The sequence below is a fragment of the Toxorhynchites rutilus genome, chromosome 3 (assembly GCF_029784135.1).
Source record: "Toxorhynchites rutilus septentrionalis strain SRP chromosome 3, ASM2978413v1, whole genome shotgun sequence".
Lineage (NCBI taxonomy): Eukaryota > Metazoa > Arthropoda > Insecta > Diptera > Culicidae > Toxorhynchites > Toxorhynchites rutilus.
The window spans coordinates 273,552,328-273,570,291 of NC_073746.1; the positions used below are offsets into that span (position 1 = coordinate 273,552,328).

At 41.1% G+C, this 17,964-nt stretch overlaps 1 protein-coding gene across 1 annotated transcript in view; it reads left to right on the plus strand.

The window, feature by feature from the left end:
• Positions 1-15,306, plus strand: part of LOC129774850 (protein piccolo-like) — a 367,866-nt gene extending 352,560 nt beyond the window's left edge. The window contains exons 8-13 of the mRNA XM_055778866.1: positions 296-502; positions 572-1,039; positions 7,711-10,385; positions 10,454-10,616; positions 10,680-10,848; positions 12,520-15,306. Of these exons, the coding sequence (XP_055634841.1) occupies positions 296-502; positions 572-1,039; positions 7,711-10,385; positions 10,454-10,616; positions 10,680-10,848; positions 12,520-12,697 (3,860 nt within the window). The 3' untranslated portion in view covers positions 12,698-15,306. The remainder of the gene's footprint in view (positions 1-295; positions 503-571; positions 1,040-7,710; positions 10,386-10,453; positions 10,617-10,679; positions 10,849-12,519) is intronic.
• Positions 15,307-17,964: the final 2,658 nt, after the last annotated feature.

Genomic DNA, 17,964 nt, shown 5'->3' on the forward strand with positions numbered 1-17,964 from the left:
CAGTTTACCGTCGTGCTCCCTCTGATCTCCTGTGGTGCGTTCCACTATCCTCCTTCGACTCTGGCTGTGCCGATGGCGATGTAGACATCACTGCTCAACAGATGGTGCAAAACAGAGGAGCAGACAGTGGAAAGCGAAACTTGTACAAATATTCTTCTTCCAAAAACCATTTAAACTTAACTGCATAATACTGTTAGTGGCTGGCAAATTGCTTCGCACGTACTTTGCATCAAATTACGTTCCTGTAGAGCCGAGACTGTTACTCACATATGGACAATTTTCATTCTCATTCCAGGCTACTATCAACCGGCTGGCCCACTGATATCGCCCCATCTGTTGCCACAACCACCTCAAGGTCCGCCCAGTACGACATCACAGCACAGTACAAGCAGCAGTAGCATCACTAAACATCCCCCGGAGTCTGATTCCCCCGTACAATCGCTCATACAGCCTCCGTCCTCGTCGACAGCGGACAGTACCGATAGTGATGTGTTGCTGACGGGTAAGGAAAATAGTTATATTATGATTCATGTTGTCCCAAGGATTAACATCACCCCCATTATCGTTCTAGGTGGCGATCTAACAGCTCGCTCCCAGCCATACCGATACGGCCCGTCCGGTCCGCCTAACCTGTACCCCCGTCCGATACAGATGCACTGTCCACCACCGCATCACCTGGCGTCCAACTACTACGCGGCCCCTCCGTACAGTCAGTATCCGCCGGAAATGTACTACACGCATGCGTACCCACCGGCGCACTTCTATCCCAAATTTGCCCAGTATTATCCGGGCCGACGGTACTACCCAGGCCATCCCGGTCCGGCCGACCATCTGTACGAGCAGCCTCCACCGCCGTCTAGTGCCCCCGTACCGCCACCGGCCGGCGCACAGCTTGTACCAGCGGGTCCACAAGGACCGCCGCAGCACATGGAACACTATCCCGGTCCGCCGCCGTATCCATACCCAGGCTACGGTAGTCCCGGCCCGGGGCCTGGTGGTCAGTGTTACTCCCGTAACCTACAGCCTCCGCCGTATATGGGTAAGCAAATGTATGAACATCCCCTTGATCATCTCACTGTTTGTTCGTGTGCAAGTTAACAAGAGTGACCTTTTTCGGAAGTGTGTGAAAGAGTGATAAGATTAAGTGCATGTGAAAAGAGATTTTAGGTTTTGTTGTGGAAATCGGTTCCCGAAATTAAGTAGTTTGAACCCATCGCATTGTTGTTCAGTTATACGCATCCTAAATGATTTCTATTTTGTTCTCATTTTGGTAAAAATCATTGAGCCCTGAATCAAACGGTTCAAAAAGCACAGAGCCTATTGTGCAACTCCACGCCAAATCAGCCGGATACTGACACGATCATCTCCGATTTCTTTTAAACCTTGTACATATGCTTGCAACTATCCAAAACCACAATTTTCACTATCATATGACCAATTTTAATTACGACTGATTTTTCATTAGGGCGTATGCAGAAACATTTAATTTTTTTTGAAAACTCGAAATCCAGCTGTCCAATAACAATATTATGTGTGGAAAAGTTGTTCGAAAATCATTGAATTATTTAGGAAAAATAATGTATCAAATACATTGTTGAAAAATATTAGTCAAAATGAAATTCAATAATAGAAATTTTTGTATCTAAAAAGACTCTATTTTTTGTATATTTTTATTAGAAAACTCCTTTAGTTCAACAAATTTTGACATGTAGTGGTGCGGTGTCGGACTCATCAAAATGGAGGTATGCATTTTGAAAAATTTACCGGAACTTCTGGGATTTCAGTGTCGGAACCTTAGTCGTAATGTCTAGCACAGCCCATGTTTACATAGGTGACGTAATCACCAACACCATTAGGGTAGGGAAAACGCATGTTTGTGGTTTTTTGAGCCTAAAAGCATAACCATGCAAGTTTCCAAAATACTAATCTGTCCAGTTAATGAACATTGTCGGTAAAAAGAGGGCCTAGACGATTTTGTGAATTAAAACATATTTGTACTATTTTGAAAATGCTAACGTCAACTTATGTGGGCAAACAATCGCGTCAATAAACAATTATGCGCATCGCTTGACGGATTCTTCGTCTGTAGTATTAGCATTTACATTTCCGATAACAATCAAAACGACTTGGTCGGTTGTTTCAGTGGTTGTCGAATAAGAACAAGTATGTTTAGAAGAAAAATTCATGAACTGTATGGAAGAGGTGCTCTATGAGTCTATGATTATTTTCATTATAGCCTTGATGTTTCAAATGCAGAAATTTTCAGAATGATTTATTCTATACGTTCCTCGCGGCGCTGTGAATAGAGAATAGTCGATGATTTTTTATATTCATCTGTCGGAAAACGCTAAGTAATAGGACACTATACATCCAAAATTATTCTTTAGCAAATGTCTTGGCATCCCGATTTATTACATTAAATGAGCCTAAAAATATCATAAAATGTGCTAGTCTCCCATACTGCTATAGCATTTGTAAAATATATATGCTATAGCAATATAAGAGCAATATAAGCGAACGAAACATTACAAATAGGCACGCATTAAAGCTTCCCGCATACTTTGCCACATACACGGCCCAGACCGAAAAGGATATAGATTCACGTTCACGCTCCCCTTTTTACTATTAGAAAACACTTTCTACCTTCATTTTATAATGAGGTGTAATATTATCTATGTGGATAGCGTGATCGTGTAATACAGCCTTGTATTCCAGCCGACCTTGGTTCGATCCCCGTTGACATCGTTTGGACTTTTCTTTAGTGTAATCCCAAGCTGACGTTTATTCTGAGAGAAAAAGATATCTGCTCCCAAGCATACAAACATTTTGAAGCTTTTGAAAAAGGTGCTTTGATTTGTTCATTTCACCCTTCAGCACAGAAAAAAAACATGTTTTCAACGCTAAAGGGTGTGTCACATCAAATTGCATCACGGAAAAAACGCTGTAGAAATTCGCCCAGTAGACCGATCCTTTTGAAAATTTTAGACAGTAAAATAAAAACTATTATACAACTTTTGGCATTTTCTTTTTATTCATACTTTGAGCCCAAGCCCGTATGCTCGCACCTTCCTCTTTACCCCGTCCATAAGGTTGAAGTCTTGAAGTCCGCCTCCGATTTGACAACTTTTGGGTTCTTCCGGAGGGCCTGCTTCATAATCGCCCAATATAAGCTCCGGCGCGTTGGGCGGGTTCATTTCCTTTGGCACGAAGGTGACCCCGTTGGCTTCGTACCACTCCAACACGTCCTTTGAATAGTGGCACGAAGCGAGATCCGTCCAGAAGATGGTCGGGCCCTCGTGCTGCTTCAATAGTGGTAGTAAGCGCTTCTGAAGGCACTCCTTAAGGTAAACCTGCCCGTTTACCGTGCCGGTGATCACGAAGGGGACGCTCCGCTTTCCGCAAGAGCAGATCGCTTGCCACACCATGTACTTTTTGGCAAACTTGGATAGTTTCAGCTTGCGAATCTCCTCCGGAACGCTGAATTTGTCCTCTGCGGAGAAGAACAACAGGCCCGGCAGCTGACGAAAGTCCGCTTTGACGTAGGTTTCGTCGTCCATTACCAGGCAATGCGGCTTCGTCAGCATTTCGGTGTACAGCTTCCGGGCTCGCGTCTTCCCCACCATGTTTTGCCTTTCGTCGCGGTTAGGAGCCTTCTGAACCTTGTATGTACGCAGGCCCTCCCGCTGCTTGGTCCGCTGGACGAATGAACTTGACAAATTCAGCTTATTGGCGACATCCCGGACCGAACTTCTCGGATCACGTCTAAACTGCTTAACTACGCGCTTGTGATCTTTTTCACTGACGGAGCATCCATTTTTGCCGTTCTTCACCTTCCGGTCGATGGTTAGGTTCTCGAAGTATCGTTTTAGTACTCTGCTGACCGTGGATTGGACGATTCCCAGCATCTTACCGATGTCCCGATGTGACAACTCCGGATTCTCGAAATGAGTGCACAGGATTAATTCACGACGCTCTTTTTCGTTCGACGACATTTTTCCAAATTTACGAAAAATTGACAGTGAAGCATGGCCAACGTGATCTATACACTCTTATCTGATTATAAGCGAAAGCTGAAGATATAATTCCTAAAAATTAAATTTCTACAGCGTTTTTTCCGTGATGCAATTTGATGTGACACACCCTTTAGTGTGGGTGTAGAGCAATTCCATGCCAAATCGGCCGGCTGCTAACCCGACCCTCTCCTTTTTTTAAAATTTGATACTTATGATGGAAACTACCTAAAATCACAATTTTCATTATCATATGACCAAATTAAATTACGACTGATTTTTTAAAAGGGCTTATCCAAATTCCTTTCAAATAATCGTATCTCAAAATTCGGATTAAAATATGAGATTTAGGAAAAATAACATTTTAAACACACTGTTAAAAAACATACTCAAAAATTGAATTTAATATTAAAAACTTTTATATATCCCAAAACATCTTACTCATTCATTTTTTCTGCAATGTATTTAAAGTGTTATTTTTCTTAAATATTTAATTGATTTTCCAACAACTTTGTCGTATTTCAATCAGACATCTGGATTTTGAGTTACGATTTTTTGGAAGCAAGATCAATGATACGCCCTTTTCAAAAAATCAGTCGTATTTAAAATTGTTCATATGACAATCAAAATTGTGATTTTAGGTAGCTTCCATTCTAAGTACCAAATTTGAAAAAAATGGAGAGGGTCGGGTCAAAATTTTGCTGTTTTCTGGTCGACCTGGAGTGGAATCGCTCTATAATGAAAAGCATGTTTGTTCTACACATGTAGATCATAGCACAAAATACTGTTAATTGTTAATTTTCGATCGATGTATGCATGCAGTATGGAACTACGTCAGTTATGCGTTCAAACTGTGATCATTCGAGAAAGTTGCTTTTTAAAATCACTCTGATGTTTCGAACAAAAAAATGTTTGTTTACATATTGAGCACGTTGTGTAGAATGCGTTGCAATCAAAAAGTCGACTTTGTACAAAATGAACGCTTACGCCAAAACATACAAACTATACAAACATGGGCAGAGTGGCACTATGGATTCTCTATAATTTCACGAACATGATTTTCATTATATACAATTCATCATATCTCGAGAACGGTTAGCCCTAGTCAACGACGCCGACTGCGGGGTGCAGGGGGTGTGGACCGCCCCCGGGTACACGATTTTATGGGTGCAAAAACAACCCTACATTAACAAATAAGGGGCTTAGAATGAAAGGGGTGTAAGTGATTTGATCGATTTCTCTACATCGACTCTCTCTTTGGGTCATAACTTAGCTGCAAATACATTCCCAGCTGTATTTACCAACGTGGAAAATAGGTCAGAACCTCATCTTTCGGATTCTATAGCAAACTTAAATTGGAACGTTTTTAAAGTTGAGTTATTAACTAAATAAAAAGTTGATGAAGAGAAATCGATCAAGTCACTTACACCCCTTGCATTCTGAGCCCCTCAAATATAATATGAGGGGCTTAGAATGAACGGGGTGTAAGTGATTTGATCGATTTCTCTACATCGACTCTCTCTTTTGGTCATAACTTAGCTGCAAATACATTCCCAGCTGTATTTGACAATGTGGAAGATAGGTCAGAACTTCATCTATCGGATTGTATAGCAAATTTAAATTGGAACGTTTTTGCAGTTGAGTTATTAACTAAATAAAAAGTTGATGAAGAGAAATCGATCAAGTCACTTACACCCCTTGCATTCTGAGCCCCTCATATATATCATATGAGGGGCTTAAAATTAAAGGGGTGTAAGTGACATAACCCATTTCTCTCCATCGACTCTTTCTTTTGGTCATAACTTAGATGCAAACACATTCCCAGCTGTATTTGACAATGTGGAAGATTGGTAAGAACCTCATCTATCGGATTCTATAGCAAACTCAAATTGGAACGTTTTTGCAGTTGAGTTATTAACTATAGGAAAAGTTGATGAAGAGAAATCGATCAAGTCACTTACATCCCTTTCCTTCTGAGCCCCTCATATACAAACAGCGAAGAGGGACGGGGTGCAATCAGACACTTCCGCCCCGGGTTTCCTCTCGACGAGTTTCCTCTCTCGAGTTTCCTTTCTTTCTCCGAGTTCCTCTCGACTCCACAGGATAGGATAAAACATAATGCATAATTTTTCACAGTCTCGGTTAATGCGCAACAAGATTTTTGTACCCAGTTGAGCTCCCACTCCTTGCGCACACATGCGCTCTGGCGAATGAGCACGCTCCGAAACACAGATGAAATGTTGGATTGCTAGGGCCGTTCTTACGCCCAGTTTTAAGCTGAGTTTTACGCTGAAATTTGCGCCGTATTTCTATACAGAGCGCTTGAATCTGGATTGCTCTCTCTGTTGAGGTATTTTCTTCACACAAGCGTTGAGCGCGCTGTTGTTTTTATGCTTTGCTTAGAACGAACGAAGACAAAGCGGGCGCTAGAATTTCATGTGTATGTGTGTGTGTGTGTGTGTGTGTGTATAGAATAAGAAGCGTATCACACAAGTGAGAAGAAATGTTTAGTACCTGAGTTCGGCGCCGGGTACATTTTGCACTGTCATGCTTATGAATTTTGTGCTCTTCGCACCAAGATAGAATACGAGTTCTCTTTGAGCGCGCGCTGATGGAAATTAAACTCAAACGCAGCGCTGCATTTGTTTTCTGAAGACTGGTTTTTCATATAAAATCGCCTATAGATTCCATTTTTCAAATCACTTTTACGAATTTCAAATCACATATACGATTTCGCAAAGTATTGAAATTTCATAATTTTTTAAAAACTCATATCTATACAGCCATTTCATGCCAACCCGATATAGTGGTTCTCAAAATTTTCACATTCACATTTTTCATCCTGCGCTGAGTAAGGAACATAAACATTAAGAGTTGATTTCTGCGCATTATAACTCCTCTTTTTCTGAAAGTTTATTTTAATCACTTCGAATAAGTAACATTCAGATACAAAATACTTTAAACTTACTGACTGCGGATAAATTCCGGATCTGCAATACTTTTTTCGTTTAATTGGGAAGAAGTAAGAATTCGTCCCGTCTTAGCATCGATGCTAACAGAAACATAAAATTTAACAATTTTCAGTGATGTCAGATTTGTGTATTTAGTCTAAAGAACACGAAAGTCCGCAGAGTTAGGTGGTGTTACGGTATTTAAAATGTTATTTTTCCTGAATAGTTCAATAATTTCCCAACAAGTTTGCCGTACATTTTATTTTAATATGACGTCTGAATTTTGATTCTTTTTTAAGAATAATAATTAAGCACACGCCCTTCTAAGTAATCAGTCGTTATTAAATTGGTCAACGATAATCAAAATTGTGATTTTGGGTAGCTGTCACCATATGCAGAAGATCTAAACAAATCGGAGAGGGTCGCGTCAAAATCTGCTGTTTTTCGGTTGATTCCAGATGGAATTGCTCTATTATCCAAATACTCAATGATCCATCGCAACGACTGAGTACCGAGGTAATCGATAAATTGATGATTTAATCAATGATTGAATGATCGATTTTGATTGATTACAAAAGATCGATGGATTGATGGACAATTCAGTGTATGTGTATTTTTGAATTCAATGAAAGGCTTCAATGGACTCTAAGAACCAAAGTTGGGATCACTGAGTTTCTCCCACATTGATCATCCCATCATAGAGGAAACAATCCACCATCATTCAAAACTGTTCACCTTTTACCTTCCAGATGCGCACTACACGACGAACTGTCCCTGTCCGATGCAGTCGTGTCCAAAAAACGTCAATGCTGGGTCCCTTATTGGTATCAAGGCCAGTAAGGGCCCAGTAACAGCCGTAACAACCCCAAACCACCATCATATCGCCACGACCGGAGCCAACTCCGTCGTCCACACATCAGTAGCCAACAGTAGTGGCAGCAGTGCGAATAGCTACACCACGAACAACAACACCAGCATCAGCGAACCAATCGTTATCTCTTCTGGTTCGTCTACGTCATCCTCGCCTCCACCGCTGGACATTCACTCGCCAATCACGCCTCGACCGGACTTGACGACATCTTCCTCTCCTGTCGTAATTCCACCAGCGGCATTAACCGCAATCAGTTCACCAACCACAGACACCGCTCCGAGCGTCACTACTGCCGGTATAACGGCAGTCACCACAACCACAGTCACAACAACCGAACCAAATATCGCGCCGATCGTCAAGCCAGAAAGTAGAGACTCACATCAGCTCGCCGCTGATTATCACCTGCACCATCATCACTATCACCACCTTCATCGCCCCTCGGCTCCTCCACCCACGCATCCGCTCCATAACCTCCAACTTCCCTCCGAAAAGCTATTGAGCGAAGTGAAAGAGGAACCCTCCACGCCAACACTCGAGACCGAATCCAAGTCTATGTCCAAAAACATTCCCAAGCTGCTCTCGCCGCTAGGGGGAACGACCACCCTGGTCAAGCAGGAGATAGCGGAGATCAAACAAGAACCCAAGCTGGTGGTGGTGACTTGCAAGAAAGAAGACTTCGAGGAGAACGGACCGGCGATGACGCCCGATCTGCTCTTCGATGAGGCCCTAATCAAGAAAGAAGGACTGATGACGGAACTTCTGCAGCTGCAGCCGGGTCGGGTCGTTTTCGCGGATCATCAGAAATTCGACGATAAAAGCCTGCTATCCACCATTCTGACGGCGGAAGCTGACTTAATGACTGGCAAGGGTACCCCCGATAGTGATTGCTGTAGCGGTCACAACATCAACAACAACAATAGTGTTAGTAATGACAACAGTAGTATTAGTAACGAGAAAGTACAATTAGTCGATAGTATTCTACCTGATATTCCGGCGTCCATGGTCAAGCGGAGACCGTTGCTTGTGGCCTGTAAGAAAACCACGCCGAAAAAGTCACCACCCAACAGCTACAAAAATTTAATCAAACGTACAAATCTGAACGATGATAACACCATCACCGTGCTCAGCGATGATGAAGAAGAGGAACCTGATGAGCAGGGAGCACGTACAAAGCACAAGAGGAAACTGATTCGAGTGAAACCAAGGAAGTTGCTGAGACGAACGCGACGTCTTTTCGGAACGGAACAGCTGCGTCATTTGAAGAAATTTTCTAAAATCAACCACAACCCCAGGGGCATGCGGAGAGCCCTTAAGAGGCCCTCCTGCATACCGAAAAATCCAGAAGTGCCGCTCAAGCCGGCAGAATCAGAACCACTTAGTGCCGGTCTTACCGAAACAATCATCACCATCCAGGATGATTCGCGGGATGATCTGTTTGAACAGGTTCAGGAGCAGAGCGAGTCACGTCGAGCGCAAGAGCCGGAAGAGCGAACCCGACCACAGTCGAACGTGGATCTGACGATCGATATGGTTGCCAAAGGATATTTTTCTGAGCCGGAAATTTTCTCGTCCGACTCACGTCTGCTCAAGAAGTTGAAGCAGCAGGAGGGACGATCCCAGTCGGAGCAAAATCGAGGTAAAAGAGACAGAACTTGTGGTGGTAGCAAACACCATCAGCGCCACACATCATCCAAGAAGGCTAGGAAGCTCGAATCATTGCTGGATGCGGATTTCGACAAGCGGAAGAGCAAAAGCAAACTTCAAAGCACTGCATCGCCTGTACTCTTGACAAGAGAATCATCACCATCGCATGGTATAATGGCTTCATTGGAGGAACGAAGTGACAAAGGCGGATCTGGATCGAAAAAAAGAACCAAAAAAGCTGAGAGGGCAAAGTTGAAGCTCAACAGCAACAAGAAGCTGGTGATCGTTACGTCGCAGCCAATCGATCTGGAGCAGGAGAGAGAAGAACAACGAGAAGATCCGTTGCCAAAGATGGAAACATGCACACTCGAACCGGAAACCCCGGCGGATGATCGAGAAACGGACTTCGATGATGCGGCAACCATGTTAGTGGATGACGACGTAATGAGCGTCGATACAAATACGATGATAACCCGACACAACAACAATAACAACATTGCGGTCGAGAACAAAAACGCCCGCGGAGAACCGGAATCACAAGAGACAGAGCATGACCCCCTGTCGATTGCTGCTCAAGGAACGCCGCAGCAGCTGACTGAGACTTTGGTTGTCAGCGAGAACAAAGTAGATGCCATAGTAGAAGACGACGATGAAGAAGACGACGACGACGAGGAGGAAGTTATGCTAGCTAAGAGATTTGCCAAAAAAGGTTCCGCGTCATGCAAGCGAACGTCCCGTTCGAGGTCCAAGTCCAAATCCAGGAAGTTTAGCACAAAGAAGCGGCACCGAATAGCCAGGGTGGCCGAAGTGGAGGAAGTAATAGTGCCAAGAAAATGTAACAGTGTACCTCGATGGAGCAATGGATGGACGTGGGAGGGACCATCATTCCAGGGGAAGGTGTTTTTGAACGTGAGCAATGGGATCGGAACGGGGGAAGAGAAGCGGATTTTAATGTTTTTGTTTGTTTTTATTTTTAGAGCGACGATCCACCGGTCCTACGAACCTGTTACTTCGCGATGCGACACTCGGAGGGGGATATTATCAAACCTCGCGACTGCGTGCTACTGCGGGCAGGCAGCAAGCGAGCTGAGCTCCCATATGTCGCCAAGGTGGCACATCTTTGGGAGAACCCTGAAGATGGTTTGTAGATTCAGTGTTATTTTTTTTTCGTTTTTTGTGCTAATTGTTCTCTTTCATTTTTAGGTGAAATGATGATGTCTCTTCTCTGGTACTATCGACCCGAACATACGGAACAGGGACGACAGCCAACGGATGGACCGGATGAAGTATTTGCCTCTCGCCATAAGGACCACAACAGCGTTGCGTGTATCGAAGACAAATGCTACGTGCTGACGTTTAGCGAGTATTGCAGGTTAGTGTGGGATGAACCATGTCTGGTCTCCCATTTTTCCTATACATCAGATTTAGTTCGTGGTTCGTGGCCTCTTTGACAAAATGAGTTATGCTAATCGATGAAGGAATTGTTTCCCAAAGCTAGAATATTATTTATGGTTCGTTATTTCCTTATCACGAACACGATTTTTTCGGATTCTTCGAAAAAAATTCTGGAAATTTATGAAAGTAGTTCTTTGATCATCGATTCTGTCCTATGGTGATTGATAACAATTTTATGTCGTCTGGTGAAAAAGTTCTTTCCGGCGAAGCGCTGTGTCGTTCTCATAATGAATGACGAAACCTATTTGAAGCTAGAATTCAATGAATGGTACAACGCTTTTAGCTGGGACCGGGTACTTTACCACCAAGGATGTAAGCATTGACGTCAAATATATATTCCACACCAAGTTCTCGAAGAAGGTCCTTATCTGGCTGACGATCGGTGAGAAGTCCAAGCCGCTCTTCTTTCGAGTCTTGTAGTGAACGTGGTGACATACAGTACGAAGTGCCTGCCGGAAGTTGCCGCCTTCATAAAGAGTAATCACGCAAGTGTGATGTGGTCTTTAGCCCGAAACTGGTAGCGGTCCATTATGCCAAGAGATCAGTGGACGGAGACGGATCGACTGATTCGACCAACATCCCCCAACTGCGAAGGATGGAAAAATTTTGGACGAACTTCAAACGGAAGATTCCTTCTCTGGGAGTTGCCTTATACAATATCAGACCTTGGATCTGTCCAAAATTCGTCTTCACAAACATTTCGAAATGTATCAGGATGTATCCTTCGTATTTTGTCAAATCCTTGTTGTACAACTTTCGAGCGCATCTTTTGCCCACCAGATATTGCTTCAGCGTCCCGTTTGGTTGCTTGCAGACACATAAATTACGATAACCTTCGCGCGATCTCGCGATTTTAGTACCTGACCACACCAGCTTTTTTATGTGGGTGTCCAAAATCAAATTTTCTCCGCTCAAATTTTCTCTCCGCTTCCATCCTGCAAAACTTTCCAAAATAAAACAGATGAGGGTGAAAGTTTTACCGCCGAAAGATACAGGTTTCCCAAACAATTTGCTGTCAAAAGACTTCAGATACACCTACTACGACCGCTGCTATAAAATCGTGATACGTCAATAAAGTGGCGATTGAATGTGGAAGAATTTTTTTCATTTATTGTCCTAGAGTTACAATCTATTACTAGAATATCTATATAACTCTACGTTATTCGCACTATCCTTATACTACTTTCACCAGTTCAAAATGAATCATTTAGCAAACAAATACATGTGAGACAAGTAATGGAAACGTGTAGATTACGAATCCGATGAACCTGGCGAGATTGCAGCGTTGTACAAAGGGTAGCGTGTTAGAAGCAGCTCGGAGCCATTTACTGAGTCGGTTCCCATCGCAATCGCAATCTTACTGATCGTCTAGATTAGCTATACAGCTATATTATACTCAATACTTCGTTCATTCAACTCTAGATAAACAAAATAGTGGTTGTGTGATGCATTCTGCAAAATAGAATCCCGGAGTACAGCTCTTTCCTGGAATCGGATCAGTCTGATGAGCGGCCCTCCCGGAAATGTTTTACTAAAATAATTGTATGGAGAAAAAAATCATAAAATAATCACATTTTTTCTCCGCCAGGTTCCGCCGTCTGCTGAAAGGTTTCGAAGAAAACATAGAAGAGCACCCCTCGATAGTTCCTCCCCTGCGGCGGGAGAACGTCCGCTTGCCGCCGCCCATCGTTTCGCCCGAGTTGGTGATGTACTGCCAGCGAGTATACGAGTTCCGCTTGAAACGACTGCTCAAAACGCACTCCTAGTGTCGGAATTTGGCGGCCGAGCGATGGGTTCCAGCGAAGCCGCCAATAGCCACCAGCCGAGAGCAGCAGCCTCACCACCAGAAGCAACCTCAGCAAAAGTCTCATCTGCGACGGAGCAACGGCCAGAAACAGCCAACCATGGTGGAACAGCAGCAGCAGCAGCAGCAGCATCAGTAACAATCAAACCACATATCCGCAGATTAAAACGCGCCACCCCCTCCCAAGTTGCGTGTATTTCGGGAGGAAATACTCACTGAGCGAAACGAGTCCTATAGTGGCTTATACCTTCCCAGTTTATCTAGTCCAGGGGGTGTGCGAACAGCGCAGCAGAACGCAAGCGAACTATATTATACACCCCAGAATGAAACGTATTTTATTCTGACAAACATTAGGGAAAATCAACGTATAGAACGTTCTCAGAGTCTAAATCAATTCCAAAAATGTGTATTCTGCACGTACTTTTCTGTGTTTACATCTTTCTTAAATTCTATATCCATTATATTTTTTTTGCTGGAATATTCTGCAACTTTTGTATTATATAATTTATTCGCCTTTTGCTCTACATTCGCCAAACATCGGCAAATCGATATGTTTTCTATGTTATCTTTTTTTTTTTGTTACTAATCTCTGTGGTTAATAATATTATTTGTAAATATTTTTTTTTCACTTCTCCCAACCATTTCCCGTGTCAGGCACAAAAAGTATGTGGAATAAATCAAAATCAAAATCTAATTCTAAACAAACAATGTAACTAAGCTAAAGTAAAACTTTTGAACGGTATATTTATTGTTAGAATTAACAAACAACTGACCGGGAAAGAAAACATGAGGGTGCAGCACTTCGTCGATATGGCACTTAACTGAAAGTTTGTGTTAATTTTAAAGCATTCATATGACGGGTGAAAGGAATTTGAATTTATAAAAATATTTTTTGTTTGTTGATTGGAGAGATCTATTGATGGCGCGGCTTTCGAACGTGATTCAGGTTTTCGATTAGACAGATGTTATTAGATGTTTTTTGGTGTTCTCTGAAAACCCCTTCCTAGCTTCTTTTGATTTCATACAACAATGGTGACCAATGGCAAACAGTGACAGCATTTGAAGATTTCGATCTTTTTTCCCGGATACCTGCGTCACGTTCGAGCGTCTTCCAAGGAACACTTCATGAAAACATAAATATAACAATACGTTGATCGCGAACGCCCTAAATAGCATTACATAATTTTTACTAGTTGCAGTTGTCAGAAAAAAAAAGAAAAGTAACTATAACTTCTCCTAGGTATTAACAGCTGCTCGGTAGTGTTTTAACTGTATTTTGATTGCCCGTTTTGCGAATCGGCAAAGGGTCGTCGGAGACTTAGTTAATACAAATATGAAGTTCTAGTAGTAGGGAAGGGTAAATGATAATAACTCGCGAATGCGCGCAAAAAGAACACAAACATCCACAAACCATACCACTAATTGTTATCGCTACACTGGGTATAAATCAGTACCTTATAATTTGAAACATAACAACAAACGGAAACTTAATGAAGTATGGGCAGAGAAAAAAAGCTGAGTATATTAAACAAAAATATTACAACTATTATTATATATTGAAAAAAAAACTATATACAATACTTTTACAGTTAGAAAGTGGAAAACATTAACAGTGACATGTATGTAGAAAAGGTGTAATAATCACAGCATCCGATTGGTCGGATGTAAACAACCCGACAGTACTTGTTACTAACCTCCAAGACAGAGTCATCTCCCTGAGTTAGAGTTAAGCCTAGTTTTATTCGAAACCACTGATCACCTTACTCCTTGAAATGCTTGAAACCCATAGAAATCCTTTTGCTATGTGACATAAGTTGAAGTATATAGTTTCGAAAATCAAAATAACTACGCCACAAATCAAAGCAAAGCGCAAAAAGGACAGTGAATTAACCCCGTATTTTCCTTATAATCATCCATGAAAATCTGCTAGAGTGTTAAAGCCGCCGCCGCGGACTAAGAATAGTGGAACCAGTGTTTGGACACAACGTTTGGAGTTTAAGAATAACCAAAACTAATCACACATACGCAAAAGAAAACGAAACAAACAATTAATGGAACATATTCAGAATCAATAAGAGTTTGATTTTTACACGGTTTTTTAATCCCGGCTTATGTAAGATTCTCCTCTCAGTGACGTAGATGTTAAACGCGTTCATTTCTGCTAGATTTTAGTAGCTACAGTTAATATTCACCAGTCTCTACGTTCAAACTAGGATTCGAGCTATAGCCCTAAGTTGTAATTGTATTTAGCCGTTAAGTTATAACCTCAAGCGTATTCTATGTTTTTCGTATCGCGATAGGTTCCGACTAGCGTCGGAAAATGATTTTTTCTTTCTGACTCAGCAACTAAATTGCGTATGTGTATTATATGTGCGATTGATTATTTCCTAGATTAGGTACGACTGTTTTAGACACGCTGAGGCAGACGAGATAAAATTAATGGTTTTAAAATACGCGTCCCCAAACACTACTATGCTGAATGGTGAACAACAGGTCTGACCTACACAACAGAAACTATGTGACAAGTAACATTGAAAAAATATACCATGAACAACAAATCATGAAGCGGAATCAGCCAGGCGTGTATTTAGTAGCGATAGTAGAGAAATTTCCATGATCGGTGTGAGTGAGAAATGCGAAAATGTTCAATCCGCCGTATTACACATTTTTCTAAACTCTTAGGTAATGGTTAGCAGTTTTCCAAAAGAATATGCCGCATTTTCTCATGGGATCGATTTTAAAAGGATGTGCAAGCAGCCTGAATTCGAGATTATTCGGTATCAAGGAATAATCAAGCCAGTAATCATAATTAATGTGGATGTAGATGGAGACAAGGCCAGAATCCCTATTTTAAAAAGGTCATAGATATTTTCGATAATAACCTAGCGATCGATGGATATCCCGTCAAAGCAGAATATTTTGAGTTCGCAAACTCCCAAATGGATGAAGCGGTATTAATACTGTATTGAGCCAAGTGTTTTGCTCGTCTCGAAAGAACATCCCAGTACCTTTTGTAAGTAGGAGAATGTAACGACAGGAACTGCTGCATTGAACCAAGCAATAGTTTCTTTTGTGTAAATCAAAATCAATTTATACCAGCTCACGTTACTCTCAGCTAAATGCCAGATGGTTTGAAAGCACCAATCCCATCATATGTGAGCATTCATTTTCCGTCTCTGTTTTCCGTTTATGTGCTTATCGAAAGTTCTTCCGAAGTCACTACTTACAAATAAGGATTTTCTGTATGAATATTTGATTCCGGCCTGGATAGATGTCTGATTTTTTACATTGATATTTTCATTACTTAAAAAAAGCTAAAGTATTATGGAAAATTTTCAAACGACTTTAACTTTGATTAGGAGGGTTAGGAGACGTGTCTTACGTTACTCATTGTTACATAAGACGGGGAGTGGGTCCAAAAACCGATTTTTTAGCGTTACGTAATTTGTGTACCACGCCTAAGTTGTTTTTTGCCTATTGGCTTCCAGTCTCTAAACAAGAAATGAGTTATTTTTTTGCTTTCGATGAATGCAAGTCCTCTTGATGCAATTCTCTCCGGTGACGATGGCGAAAGTACATTACAGATCTCGATTTTTTACCACTATGGAATAAGTCGTGTTATTTCATTACAAAGAATGCATATTTGATACGGAATAAGTCTATTTCATTCAATTTTATGAGTGTGTTTATTTCACTTGAAAATCTATCACCATTGGGCATTCAGACATGGATACAGACTTTATGTATTCATATAATACTTTTTCCATAGTTTTCAACAGTATTGATGATAAACTAATTAGCCAGAATGAGTTTGGGAGTGATTTAGCACGTTTCTCAGCTTTTGGAATGAAAACTACTTTAACAAGTGCAGTAGAACCTCGATTATCCGCGAGCGGATGATCCGCGGTTCCTTAGTAATTCTATAAACCTTCCCGAAATTTGTCAGTGAGTGGTAGAGTCTTGCTCTTTTGTTTTGGCCATGGCTTTCACATTATCTGATCACTGATGTAAACGACCTTACAGATGGATAATTCAACAATTTCTGTATTGATAAAACATAGTTTTCATGCTAAAATATATTTTTCTTCGTGTTAGTACCTCATTTTCAGCCCTTTTTTGCGTTATCCGCGATATTCGTTATACGCGGTGATCTAGCCCGACTATTTCGCGGATAATCGGGATTCTACTGTATCCATATTGAAGGAATGTGCTCTAATGTCAAACTTGCTTTAAAAATCTGCTTTAGAAGTGGAATTAGCTTTGATTCTCCATTTTGAATCAGGGGTGGACAAATCCCATTTGCACCTACAGATTTGCAAGGTAGAAAGGATCTTATCGCGGCTACTACTCTGGCCCTCGTAAAAAACCAATCCAGCAACTATGTTTGCGACTTCTTTTGCATTTTCATAAAAAACAGATTTCTGCATATCTGTTCATATCATATCTACTAATCAGGCAAAGGGGTAAGCGCAAAACTCGAGGAACGAATCGTCCGATTTGAGATGTCATCATTTTATTATATTTTCTGTACCAAATATGTATTTCATGTAAGGAAAATGCATGTTATTTGTAAGTGATTGAAAATAATAATAATTTGATATTACAATGATGAGTTTTGGTAGAAGCACCAGAAAACTTATAGTAATAGGAAATTGTAAAGGGTCAATTAGAAGATCAATCAATGTACAGTTCTGCGATTGGACCCATGAAACTTCGCTTAGCAAGAAAACATAAATGTTTGAAGGTATTGATAACAAAAAAAATCATTTTGGGCGGAACGAATTTTGCCGAGTCAGCAGATTCTATTTTTCGAGCCGAGTCAACAAATTCCTGACTATTCTTATTTGGTTTCAGTCCCTTTTGTAACTGGATGGAACAGATCCATATATTAACTATTCGTCGATATATTCGTCGTTAGATTTATATGTTCAAAAGCAAAATGTAAATGTTTGACTTTCGTATAGTTATTCGCTAAGTATAATGGTCATCCATATACACACTTGTGAAAGAATTTCACTTGTGGAATAATTGTAAACAGTAAACTATAAACTAATCGGTGGCTTATGGTAATTTTTAACAGTTACAGTTTCGGGTATAATTTTTTTATAATGGACAATATCAACAAGAAAACAAGAGAAAGAAAAGGAAGTTCCTAGAAATCATTTTATATCATCTTTTTATGCCCTATCTATGAAAAGGCATTAATTTTTAGTTTACCAAGAATAAAGA